A 14,326-nucleotide genomic window follows, 5' to 3' on the forward strand; every position below is an offset into this window, starting at 1 on the left:
AATTCATAGGCATAAATTAGTAAATTAAGGGAAAATCATTTTATTTATTTTATTTGTTAATCCAGAGCTCTTGTAATACAAAGCTAAAATGATAATTATTTAAGTGTTTTCTTTTTTTGTTTTCTGGGGAGGGTTTGGGTGGGGCAGCAAGTTCTTGCTCTGTCACCAGGCTAGACTGCGGTAGCACGATCATGGCTTACTGCAGCCTTGACTCCTGGGCTCAAGCGATCCTCCCACTGCAGTTTCTTTGAGTAGCTGTGATTACAGGCACGTGTTCCCACACCTGGCTAATTTTTGCATTTTTTATAGAGACGGGGTTTTGCCATGTTGCCCAGGCTGGCCTCAAACTCCTGGGCTTGAACAATCTTTTCACCTCGGCCTCCTAAACTGCTGGGATTACAGGCATGAACCACCACACCAGGCTAAATATTCACTTTTAATTTGTTTAACTAGTATAGAATACATGTTGTTATGAGAGAATGGTTATTTCCATCATAAAAGAAGATTTAATGAACATATTTGTGAAAAATATCATAGGGTAATTTATAGCGAATAATTGTGAAAAAATGAGATGATAGTGGGGATCAGAATCTGTGGCTGGAGGTGGAAGAGGGAGGAGGAGGTTTTAAAACTAGCATTCATATTTCTCAAAAATAATTAGTCCTCATTATGAGCACATAATTTTTTATAGCAATATTTTAGATCACTCCAAAGGACTGATTAAACTCCTATTTAATTCTTTTTATAATGTTTTAGGGTGAAGATGGTTTTCCAGGATTCAAAGGGGACATGGGTCTTAAAGGTGACAGAGTAAGTATAAAGAAAATGTGCACTAGTACATATATGTATGTATATATATATATATATGTATATATATATATATTTAAAATGTTAAAGATAAGTAAAGGAAAAAATATATATGCATTTATATATATACATATATATGTATATATACACATATATATATGTGCATAGCAAGCACAGGATAAATAAAATGTTTGTATTACCCAAGTCTTTGCTCATTTTAAGTTTTTATACCAAGATTTAGGCATGTTAATTTTTGTGGAGATAGTGTAATACCAATTGTCTTTTAGATGATATATTTCCATAAGTTCCATAATAAACATGCACACGTTTGTGCGTGCGGACACACACACGTGTTGGTATTGTTTATACACAGGACATTAGAAAGTTATGATCAAATTAGTAGGAGTATTTTGATAAGTTTGTTCTAAATTTTGTTCATATATAATGAGCTATGCTGCCTCGAAGTATATGTCTGCAGCTTTCATGAATTTTTATTGTATGATGGTGTTCAATTTTCAAATGTAAAAATAGTAATTTTTTTCTAATGACACATTATAGAAAACAAATGGAAATATTAGTTATCTAAAGTAAATTAAATGCTTTATTGGGAAGATTTATTTTAATTAATATACTAGTACCTGATACATCTGAGCAAAGAAGCATTCTATAGGAAAGATGTGTTTTCCTAAAATTCAAATGAAGTCTGCATGCAGGATTGAGGGCAATAGCATCCATATACAAGCTCTTAAACATTAAAGATAAAAGCCACATAAAAAATAGAGATATTTTTCTTGTGTTCCAAACAGTAATTTCCAAAGCTACTGACCGATCTTTATTATTATTTTTTCCCTTTCTCTCTGCAACACAGATGTTTTAAAAGCAATTTAATGTCATATATGGTAGCATCAGACTTTTGTAGATTTTCAAATGTCGGAATATATTCAGTCATTTATTAAATAGAAGTCAAACACTTTCAAGTCTTGTTGTCATGAACAAAAACTGAGTAAACACACCAAAGTTGAAAACTCTGACTTTCCAGAAGACTGCAATTCATGCCTTTCATTCTCCAAATATATTTTTGTAACCGGCCAATGGGTTTATCTTGCCTGCTGCCCAGGCAGAGCTGATTTATCAAGATGGAAATGGCAATAGAGAAAGAGTTTAATACACATAGAGTTGGCTGAATACAAGACTGGAGTTTTATTATTACTCAAATCAGCCTTCCCAAAAATTTGGAGGATAGGGTTTTTAAAGATAGTTTGGTGGGCAAGGGGCTAGGAAATGGGAGCTGCTGCCTGGTTGAGGTGCAATCACAGGGGTGGAAAATGGTTCTTGTGTGCTGAGTCAGCTTCTGGCTCGGGACCACGGGACCACTTAAGTCACAAGTCATGGGTCTGGGTGAAGTCATCTGGTTGTCAGAAATGCAAAAGTCTGAAAAGACATCTCAAAAGGTCAGTCTTATATTCTACATAGTGATGTTATTTACAGGAGTAATTGGGAAAGTTATAAACATTGTAACTTTAGGAACAATGACTAGTCACTCTTTACTATGCCCACATTTTAGTGGAATTTACACCCCTCTCATAATTCTAACCTTGTGGCCTTGTATTAGTTTTTACGAAGGCAGATTTGTCTGGGGAATAGCTATCATCATTTGAACTATAAACTACATTTCTCTCAATGTTAGCTTGGCCCATGCCCAGGAATGATCAAGGGCAGTTTGAAGGTAAAAGGCAAGATGAAGTTTGTCAGATCAGATCCCTTTCACTGTCATAATTTGTTCACTGTTATAATCTTTGTAAGGGCAGTTTCGTTTTCACTCATAAGAATATTGTTACTCTGTGCCTCAGGGAGAAGTTGGTCAAATTGGCCCAAGAGGGGAAGACGGCCCTGAAGGCCCCAAAGGTAGAGCAGGCCCAACTGGAGACCCAGGTCCTTCTGGTCAAGCAGGAGAAAAGGTTAGTCAATGACTTTAAATCCACAGGTACTCTTGCAGATGAAGTTTCGTTATCATTTTAAATTCTTTCAATAACTGGTGTCAGAAATTGAGTTCTTAATACCTTAAAGATAAAATGTGTCATTATCATTTTAAATTTGCAATCATTACATTTCAATGTCATATCAGGCAACATTAAATGTGCTTTCATGAAGTATTTAGTGACATGGTAAATTTTCAGTAATGCACTGTGAAGTTAGATTTGTTAAAAAAGCAAGAAATGTCTATGACAAGTATTATCACATTATGTACACTAAAGCCACATATAAATAATAATCTCTTGTGGATTGAATTCAAATGATTCCTTTTCTTTCATTCGTGTGTGTGTGTGTGTGTGTGTGTGTGTGTAGTCTATATTTTAATAGGGGATTAAATTAATTTCCTATTAAATACTCCTATGAAGTAAAATCATGAGATGGATACCTCTTTTGTCACTCCTCGTTTTCCAGTCCCGTGTGTCCTCCTCAGCCATGTAGAATCAGCTACTCTTAGAACTCTTCCACATTAGATGTTTAGAATTAAAGGATGTGCCATTAAATGATGAAAGAATCAATGAAAGAGGGTCTACTTGTGGTTTTGGACCCAGTAGAATCATCTTTTATTTTTTCCACTTAAATATGCAGCTCACATAATAAGTATATTAAAAATTACTGGTATTCAGGCCCAACTTCAAGAGACTTTAATTTTAATCTGGGCTTGACACAAGTATCAATATGTTTTAAAACATATCCAGATAATTGTAATATTCATTGTTTTGAGAAACACTGGGTATTATGTATTGTGTCAAAAATGTTTGCAACCATTACACTTACATTTCAATAAATATTAGACAACATTATAATTTGCCTTTATGGAGTATTTAGTGACATGGCAAATTTTTGAAATATACTGGGAAGTTAATGAGAAATGTCTAGGACAAGTGTTATGGCATTATGTCCACTAAATCAAAATATCAATAATAATCTCTTGTTGGTATAATTCAAATCCTTTTCTATATGTATATGCCTATATTTTCTAAAATAAACATGCCATTATTCTATAAAATAGAATAAAAGAAAATAGAAGCTCCCTCCATCCTATCTCAGAAAGAAAATTTATTCAATTCATTTATTTTTTATCTTTCTGCCTGTTATTTAAATTAATGCTTTGTTCAGATAGAAATTTTAGGGATGTGAATTGTTTAGGATAATATTTTAAACCATCTGGTATTTGTTACACATTGTTGGACTTCATTATAACTTAAAATTTGTTTTAGCACTTTTAGATTGAATGTAACCTCATTGCACTGGAAGAAAATAACATATTCAGTTATCTGCTTAGAAGAATAAACACTCCACAAAAACCATCATTATTAGCTAAAGCTCTGAATACATATTATATTTATTAATCCAGATATTCCAAGACATCAGAGTGAAAGAAGAAATTTGGCTTAAAATTTATTTCTGAATTTCTTTGCTTATCTAAGGTTTACTTACTGAGAAAACTTATGATCTCTTGTTTTATATTTAGACTGGGATAAATGAAATAACTTTATCAAAAAGATTGACTCTTGTTGGAGTGATAAAATCTAAATATTGTGCCAATTACATCAACTAATTTAAAATAGTATTTAATGTTGAAAAAAGCTTAGGAGTATTTTTAACTGTGCTTTAGAATTCACAAAGGAGTTAGAGTTCTCTTTAAAAGCACAGGATTCATATACCTAAAGAAGGTACCATCACTTATACAACAAAGGTTAAGTTAGACAACGTTATCACATTAGAAATATGTTCAAAGCAACAATTTTCTTATTCCATGAAAAAACATAATGAAGGTAAATAATGATCAAAACTTGAAAATCTTCTTTTGACTGTACAATACGTGATTCTCATATTTAGACAAAATGCTAAAGTTATGTAAACTTAATTCAACTTAAAATATTACTTGTATTATTATATATTTTAACTATAGGGGAAACTTGGAGTTCCAGGATTACCAGGATATCCAGGAAGACAAGGTCCAAAGGTAAAACAGCTTGATATGTTTATCGTTTATTAACATTTTGTGGAGACAATATTAATCACATATGGTTACCTTACAGTTTGTAACACATCTGTGTTATGATGAGTACTGAAAAATAATTTCGCAAGGGAAAATCACAGGGTATGTCGACAGCTGGAGTGCTGGGAGCTCAAAGAGCGTAGGTGATTATGGATTGCAGCATTTTTGGAGATCAGTCATGAAAGGAAGGCATAATCGGTACTTCTTTCCGATTGGAATAAGAACTATCCTAGTATATCTGGAAGTTTTAACATGGATGACATTTGATGGACAATAGCTTTTGATTTCCTTTCTATTGCCCTAAGATTTTAAATTATCACTTGATTTGTTTTTAATTAATACACCTTTCACAATGTCTATTACCCTCATTTCCATGAGTATTTTTTTCCAGGGTTTCCATAACAAACTTCCACAAACTTATTAACTTAAAACAATAGAAATTCACTGTCTTACAGTTCCGGAGGCCAGAAGTATGAAATCAAGGTGTCCCAGAGCCATGCTGCCTCTGCTTCTAGTAAAGAATCTGTCCTTACCTCTCCCTGCTTCTGGTGGCCCCAGGCATGCCTTGGCTTGTGGCTTCATAAAATCAGTCTCTGTCCCCTTCTTTATATGGCCCTCTTTCTGTGCATCTTCTTCTCTTCTGTCTTTTTTAAGGGCATTTGCCATTGGATTTAGGGACCAGCTGGACAATCCAGGAGGATCTCATTTCCTTAATTTAATAATGTTTGGCAAGATTTTTTTTTTCAAGTAAGGTAACATTCATAGATTTGGATATGGATATATCTTTTGAGGAGCCACGATTCAATTTGTTGTATCACTCAAATCTCTTTTTTTAGCTATTTGAAGTATATATATTTTAAGCATAAAAATATGGTTTTAAAAATGCATATTTACCATGGTGTACTATTTTTCTCAAACCAATCGTAACCCTTTGTTAAGGATCCACTTGATACATTCAGTAGTTAAATTAAGCTTGTTAATTTAATTAATATATCAATGATGATTATTAATAACAGTAGTTATGATATGGGAGGGCACAGAGAAGTGCTGGGTAGTTTCATTTATGTCATTCTTTTAATTGTATGTACATGAGATTATATCAAGCTATCTGCTTATTGAATTTGACCCATACAGGCATAACAGACACAATAGATAGGGCAAATCCTGCTTCTGTAACTTTCTTAAATATATATCTATTTATAAGTTTCAGGTATAACGATGGGAGACAAAAATGTCCTTCTCCTTGAATCTGTAAACCGCATGTCCTTATGGTCCCTCATTGCCACGTGATAAAACTCTCTTAGGCTTGCTGTATAGCTTTGTCTTACAATTTTTTCATTGAGTTTCCAAAAAAAATACTTTCTTGAGTAGCAGGGGACAAATGTAATGCCTTTGAACCCTTCTAAAATAAGATTTATGCCCTCTGTGATATAAAAATAATACAGGCATGATTTAAATATTTTCTGGCTGTACTCAGAACATTAATGCTTTTTACTATGTAAATGTTGTCTCTTTTATGCTGCTCTGTCTCCCAGTTAGCATCCTTTCAAATGTCAAGCATTTTCACAAATATTATGAGTAAAAAGGAATGATTCACTGCATAATCCAGGACCTCAAGCTGTCCTTATATCACTTCATGCATTCTTAATCTATTTATGAAGTTAAATTTTATGATTGTTTTGTTTTGAATTGAAAACATAGAAAATTGTCAAAATATTATATGAATGTGCAGAATTTTATTTTATGAATTTACTTAAAATTTTGTTTTTTCCCCTAAGTTAATTCTCTGATCAGTATTATTTGAATTCTTTTTATTAACAAAATGCAGTAGAGTATCTAAACAGAAATGTTTCCTCCTAGAGGTATCCAATACTTTTTAACACTTTTACCAAAAGATCCAAAATTTTGTTCTTTATTTCTTCATATTGTTTCTCTTCATAACTCATTGATTATTTCTATGATCAAAAAGCTCTTAAGTTTCTCTGTTCCAAAATGAAAAACTGATTGAGACATCAAAGATCAAAAATAGCTTCACATTTTTTTTTCCTGTGTGTAAGCTGATGAATTTTGAATAAATTTAAATTTTTATTTTACTAAAGTGAAATTCCATTACCAGTCTCTTTCACACAGATTAAAGACTGTAAGTGGACATTATATTAATTTCTTAGTAGCAGTATTAACTATAAAAGTATCAAAAAGATGTAGCACCAATGTGCTATAAAATGATAACTGTTCCATAAACTAAAATCTATTTTAAGGTAGGATAATTTTATACTTCAGATAGCATTTTAAAAATTTCACATTTATTGACTGAGCCAATTTCACAATTAATCTTTGACTTTATGGCCTTTGTGTGTTTCCATGTAAAAATAGGTACTATATTTTCATAGAAATTATAATCACAACTCCATGTGTGTACCTATGCAACAATCTTGCATGTTCTTCACATGTACCCCAAAACCTAAAATGCAATAAAAAAATTTTTAAAAAAAGAAATTATATATTTTAGTGATAATTCCTCATGTGGGAAGCAAAAAAATAATATTTCCATAAATGCAACAGATTAATTGGTGGGTTGGACATTTTTGTGTGTTTTCTCTCAATTTCCTAGAGCATAAATTATGTAAGAAAATAAATTTATGAAATACAAAATTGGTACATAATGTCTGTTTGTTTAAATGAGGTATTCATAAATATGTTTAGTTGTCTCTTCTAGTCAGGACAGAACTGAATATTTGTCTCTCCTGCCTCAAAGTTTTTGTTTTTATACAGGATTATACTTATTTGTCCCATTCCTGTAATAGTCACATAGTAATACTGTGCTAGACATAACTATCTGATTCTATGTGGAGAAAGAAAAGTGATTTTGAAAGGTCTTCCAAATGTAATGTGCAGAAATTTATTTCCCTAGTATGTGAATATTATACATCCTAACAATTGTTCTCAGACTGATCACAAGTTAGCTATATAGGCATGTAATGACACATATGGGAAAACAGGTTGTAAAAAGCAGCTTAGAGTGTATCCTCCCGGTTATTATTTTGACTATCAGCTGCCATGGGCATCACATACAATTTTCCTTAGCTGCTTTAATAATGCGTAAGAAACACAAATTGATAGCATCTTACCTTCCTGATAAGTGTGTAATATTCACTACTTTCAAGTTGGGAATAGGGCTAAATAGTTACCTCCTGCGCGTAAATAATACTCTACACCTGGCTATTCTAAGTGTACATGCCTAAGAATACAACTTCCAGGACGTCTCAGATTTCACAGTACATGTGACCTGGAGAGGTTGTTAAAAATTGGACCTCACTGCCAGAGAGTCTGATTCTACTTCAGTAGATGTGGAATGTGCCTTGGCAATCCATATTTTTAGCAACTACTCTGGATTATTCTGATACAGAGGAGCCTTGTATCACTTGGAGAAACATTATTTTTAGGGGTAGTTCAGTGCAAATGAGTAGATTAAAAAAAGAAAGAAATGTATTCAAGTCCAAGGAGGCTTGAATGTATTCAAGTCCAAGGAGACATTATGCACCAATTTTGCTTTTCATAAATTTAATGTATGGGGAAGTTTGTAAAATTTGATGTTTACTACTCTTTGCTAGACATTTTATGTATTACTGCACTTAATCCATACAATGGTCTAAACAGGAAAACTCTCCACTCATTCTTTTTCAAGGTCTCATAGTTAGCAAGTTGAGCAGCAAGGATTGAACACTAATCTTTATTTTGGGACAGTGATGAGGGAAGCTAATCACAATCATGATCAAATAAATATCTGAGCAGATAAAAATCTAGATATATGTGTAAAATTATATAGAAAATGTGGTTATTGGGGATTATATTGTATCTATCTTTAAAATGTGGCCATTTGTGAATGAAATTGTGCTTTTATAAATTTATAACATTTACAATAATTATTATTTATTATATATGATTATTATTCTTATATCAAGCATTCTTTTTTTCAATCCTACAAATTTCAAAGTACCTATAAGGTATGTATTATTGCCCTCACTTTGCAGAAAAAAAAAAAAAACTGTACTCAATGACCATAAGTAATGTAACAAACTTACTTAGTTGATGCATAACAAACATAAATCTCGAAATTATGTCTTCAGAATTCTAAAAAATGGAATTTTAATGCTTGACTGTCTGACGACTTTATGCTAGATATAGTTGTATTCAAACACCAGATAGAAAAAGTGGATTAAGGTTTTTAGTCTATGAGTTGGTCCAGTTGTAAAAATGTAAAAATACTCAACTAAAAATGGTAACTATAGATAAATGATAATATAAATTCAGGAAAAAACATTTTCTAAAATGCCTATTTTAATATTTGACTATTCCTGCTTGTGAAATGGGATTTTTTTTTTAGAATTGAAGCTATAAATATATAGAAGTTTACATTGAAATATATTTTCTATAAAGTGTCCTGTAATTACTATTTTATAATCAGAGATGTAATAACACTTGATTAATTCATTTACTTAGAAGGTTAAAACTAAACTGTTTTATCAATTTGTGCTTTCAATGCTTCCAGGATTTCAGATGTCATTGTAAGTTAATTTTCAGTTACTTCATTGGTAGCTGTATGGTATCTCAAAATTTATATTTTTAATTTAAATATTAACAGCTGTGTGAAAATCAGTCTGTTCCAAAATAAATTACACTTTGTGGCTGAAAATGTTAATTGCCATTTTTGTTTATTGTTTATTACTTTTATTATTGTAGGGTTCCACTGGATTCCCTGGGTTTCCAGGTGCCAATGGAGAGAAAGGTGCACGGGTATGATATATAAATACAATGTTTTCAACTATGTAATATAAATGTCCTTAGCTAGACATAGTGGTGTGTGCTTGTATTCCCAGATATTTGTGAGGGTGAGGTGGAGGATTGCTTGAATCCAGTAGTTCCAGGCCAGCCTGGGCAACATAGCAAGTCTGTCTCTAAATGAATACATGAATGAATGAATGAATGAATAATGTTCTTGCATGAGTACTCAGTCTCAGCACCGGATTCATAATTTATTGTGATATACTGCATATTGAAATTGTTTGAACTGTCTTTGATAGGGAGTAGCTGGAAAACCAGGCCCTCGAGGTCAGCGTGGTCCAACGGTAGGTGCTTTGATGTAAAACAATGTGCATTTTTCATATTGAATTTAATTTTTAAAGATAACTTATTTTTAAAAAAAATAAAAATTGATTCAGTGCCTTTGGGTTTGCCAGGCACTAATTCAGGTTCATCTTTTGTTCTCATCGGCAGGGTCCTCGAGGTTCAAGAGGCGCAAGAGGTCCCACTGGGAAACCCGGGCCAAAGGTATCATCTGCACATTTTCTGTTTGGATGTTGCCGTAGGTTCATTTTCTAGACAGATGCTATGAGAATAAATGGAAACTGATTTTTCTTTCTCTTTTCTTGGTACCAGGGCACTTCAGGTGGTGATGGCCCTCCTGGCCCTCCAGGTGAAAGAGTACGTATAATACAGCTACGTAATAGAAAATGAAAATCATTATTTCTGCAAGCATTTAGATTTCAAGGAAAAGATGTATGTCTGCTAATACAAGTGCAAATTTATCCACAAAGTCTAATCTGAGTTTAAAAATACTTATTTTTAAATTTATTTCCCTTCACCAATAAAAAAAGCTTAATCAATATTTTCTAGTAATTATGTTTCTCAGAAATGAGAAAAATGTGTATGGCTGGACTAAAGTATCACTCTTACAGTCAAGCCAATATATATATATTTAATTTTAAATACGCTTGAAACATTTTTGCCCCCCTCTCCGCCTTGCTTCCTTTCCATGTTGATACTCATTTTGTTCACAGAGCTGTCAGCAATATCATGCCAGTAAAAAACAAGGTACCAGTAGCCATTAAGCCAGAATCAATATACATTCAACTCAGGATGAAACATCTATTCCAGTAAATAGAATAACTATTTAGTAAATTGATTTTTAATTGATATATGATGAAACCAAATACATATGAACAAGCATGCCCTTTGTTTGGCTTTTTTTGGCAAAATATAGCATTTTTGTTGCCAGATTTTTTTAAAGCTATATTCCTGATAAAAATTTAAATATTAGAATCTGTATTCCCTTAAAAAAGTAGAATCATTTCTTTATATTCTATAATAATTTTCAGTATTATATAGTCAGTTTAATATATTTTTGTATATTATTATTTGAAATGTGTAGTAGGTGTTTTACAGAAAACAGAAACGCCTTGCAATGCATAACCTATAATTGAAAATGAATAATTTTTATTTGAGTAGAAGTAATGAGCAAAACTTGAGTTTCTATTTGTGACAAAAATAGGAGTAGATAACAAACAAGAATAAACATTTAATTAGAGTTGCTTTACGTCTTTGGTTTGTATTTAATTAACTTTCCACTAAATGTTTCTCACTTTTGATGAACTGTTCCCAAATTAAGTCTATTTATCCTGTAAATTTTGAGCTCATAAATAATACATTCATTTGAAGCATTTTATGGTCAAAGTCATTTTAATAAGATACATTTAAATTAACTAAAATGGCAAAATAATTAAATGAAGTAGAACAATTTAACAAAAAATGGCACAGCTATGAGTTTTATTTTTAGATGCCACTTACTCTCTCCTCATGCATTTGGTTTTGTCTTCCAAAATGTGATGATCAACAATGTTTCCTTACAAGTGAATATACTTTTGCCGATACTGCATTTTAATTTGAAAAACAATACTGTCATCCAACAGTATGATTACTTTTAAAAACACTTTGAGAGTGAGAAAAGTACCTCTTAAGGATTAAAGTGAAGAATTTTTGTTGTGTTTTGTTGTTTTAGTAATCTAGGTGGATTTATTTTTGATAAATATTCACATACTGTTTTCAATATCTGTGTAGGAAGAACATATTTCCTGTATTCCTTGTGGTTGATGAGACATTTCACCCCAAATATGCCTTCATTTTCTGCCAAGAATTTTTAATTATCTTGAACCACTTAGTTCATGTCTTAAGCACAAAGTTGAAAAATGGCAAATATAATGCCATAAAATATTTTCTTCAAAATATGTCAGTTGGAAAGTTCAGGGAATTAATTCTGTAGTATCATTGGATTAGAAAAAGAAATACCTATTTTTGCCCATTTCAATGGACTCCCTCTGTAACAATACATTTATATTTAACTATATAGTTATATATGACATGTATATATATATATGATTATAAAAACTTTTATTAAGATATTCTACAAATTAAACATGATTCCTCATAAAAATGATTTGTAGATCATGGATGCTGGTTATTAAAGGTTAAATATAGCTGTTAGTTAGGTCTAGAATTACCAAATTAAGTGAAATCAAAAATGGAACAGACAGAACCAAGACATCTGGTTAAATTTGAATTATATATAAATAAGTTATTTTTGTCATAAGTATTAAGTATGTCTCTTGTGATATTTAGGATATATTAAAGTTATTTATTATTTATTTATAGCTCAAATTTAACTAGGCACTGGATATTTTACCTGGTGATCTGGCTTCAACACCATCTATACACTGAGTCATTATGGATTTTTTTATATCCCACCTGGAAACTATTTTGATTAATACAAAAAGAGTATGTGAATGCTTTCTGTGAAATGTTATAAAGATTCAATTTTGCATTTTTATTTAAAGTAATGATTTTTGAAATGTTTCATTCTTAAAGAATTTAAATTTAAACTGTATTTGAAAAATAGCAAAATGACATTTTAAGAAATCAGGAAAATAGAGTTTGCTACATAATCGAAGGAATACTATTTTTTTAAATTCGTACTTAAAATGACATTTCATTTAGGAATCATAGTTTCATAGTTTAATAAGAGTTTAAAAATTTATAAGTTCCTAAATTTTGCCCAGTGTTTTTGGTAGTTTCATGTGACACTTATTTTTGTTGATTTTATATATAACTTTGAAGTTACTGTTTTAATGTAAGATGCTGGTAATAGTACAAACTGTACAAACTTGTGATGATTTCTTAACTAATATTGGCTTATGAATAGTAATGAGATTTTTCCTGGGAAGGCTAGATTGGTAAATAGAAAGAGTAAATTCTATTGAAGGTCAACTTCAGTAAACTATATTTTTGATCAGAAAACTACATAAATCCTAGCCTAAGTGTATTACTTAAGAAGTTTTATTTATGTTATCTTTCATAAATCTTTTTAAATAAATGCAACTGTTATGTCCTGGGCCTATAAAGGATTATCTCTTACTAATTACTTTTTCTGCCAACAATGGAGTCACTGTAATGGGACCTACTTTATGCACTTTAAAAACAGGTAAATTTGAGAGATGAGTAATATAGTTAATTTAAGATCAAGCCAAAAATGATATAATATTTTATTTGGATTTAATGTTAGTAACCACACAATAAAGTTATTTTCATCTTATCTACAAAAGAAACTTATACATGGGTAAAAAATATATTGACATCATCCAAAATAAATATATTTTAAATATGGAGACTAGTTAACAGCATGTTCTGTGGTCTAGCTGAGATAGTCACATACATTCTTTTTTAGTTTTAGAATCCATGGCTATATACACAACACGGATAGAGTAAGTTTTAAAGCAGTTTTTTTTGAGGGGGTGCTAAGGAATTGAATTGAATCGAAATATCTTTCTTCTACGAATGTTTCTAGCCAATGTGAAAAGTAAAGAAGCTGCAGAACTTCTCAATTCTTATATGTTGTCTTCGCTTTTAATTCATATGAGTTCTAAATATTTACAGTGTTCCTGAGGTAACACTAATGTGATGTGCAGTTTTGAGTAGAGTAGTGTGAAAATTATCCATTTTGCTTTTGGATTGGCACTTACTCTAGTGGTGCATTACCGTAGTTCTGTCACTGTGATGAAGAAGCTGGATGATACATTGTATTTCATCTACACAAATCAATCTCAAAGTATAAAGATGTGTCTTCTAAGGCATGTTGTTAACTTCCCCCCACTGCTTTTTATTTCCAGGGTCCTCAAGGGCCGCAGGGTCCCGTTGGATTCCCTGGACCAAAAGGCCCTCCTGTAAGTGTCAGAGCTTCGCTTTCTTCTTCTCTATTTGACATTTTCAGAGTTTTGAGAGTCACAGCTTACATTTTAAATATTTGTTAGACACAATATCGATAAAATCGCTATAAAATTACAATTGATATCAAAGAAAGTAGATATTTTCAATTTATGAAACTCAGAGTGTTTCTGAATATAATTTCAATATCTCTTATTAAGCATTCGTTGAAAGTATGCCAAAGATTAGAAAAACATAAATATCATTCTCTCAGCTGCTCTTTGAGCTGCTCCTCCATGAATGTAATTGATAACATTAAAAATTGTTATCAACTGTTAAATATTTGGTATATTAGAATTTATCCTTATCTTCCATCACAATATAACCTTCCTCAAATATCACTTCCTAAATCCCTCCAACATTCTGATATTACTTAAGTCTTGCAAAGATTTA

The 14,326-nt window shown here is 31.4% G+C and overlaps 1 protein-coding gene across 3 annotated transcripts in view; it reads left to right on the forward strand.

Annotated features, from left to right (window-relative positions):
• The window catches only part of COL11A1 (collagen type XI alpha 1 chain), a 215,055-nt gene that overhangs the window by 108,934 nt on the left and 91,795 nt on the right, over positions 1 to 14,326 (forward strand). For all 3 annotated transcript variants that reach the window (XM_074381332.1, XM_074381331.1, XM_003933240.4), the window contains 8 exons: positions 757 to 810; positions 2,658 to 2,765; positions 4,754 to 4,807; positions 9,584 to 9,637; positions 9,925 to 9,969; positions 10,118 to 10,171; positions 10,280 to 10,324; positions 13,840 to 13,893. In XM_074381332.1, the coding sequence (XP_074237433.1) occupies positions 757 to 810; positions 2,658 to 2,765; positions 4,754 to 4,807; positions 9,584 to 9,637; positions 9,925 to 9,969; positions 10,118 to 10,171; positions 10,280 to 10,324; positions 13,840 to 13,893 (468 nt within the window). The remainder of the gene's footprint in view (positions 1 to 756; positions 811 to 2,657; positions 2,766 to 4,753; positions 4,808 to 9,583; positions 9,638 to 9,924; positions 9,970 to 10,117; positions 10,172 to 10,279; positions 10,325 to 13,839; positions 13,894 to 14,326) is intronic.

The sequence above is a fragment of the Saimiri boliviensis genome, chromosome 11 (genome assembly GCF_048565385.1).
Source record: "Saimiri boliviensis isolate mSaiBol1 chromosome 11, mSaiBol1.pri, whole genome shotgun sequence".
Taxonomy (NCBI): domain Eukaryota; kingdom Metazoa; phylum Chordata; class Mammalia; order Primates; family Cebidae; genus Saimiri; species Saimiri boliviensis.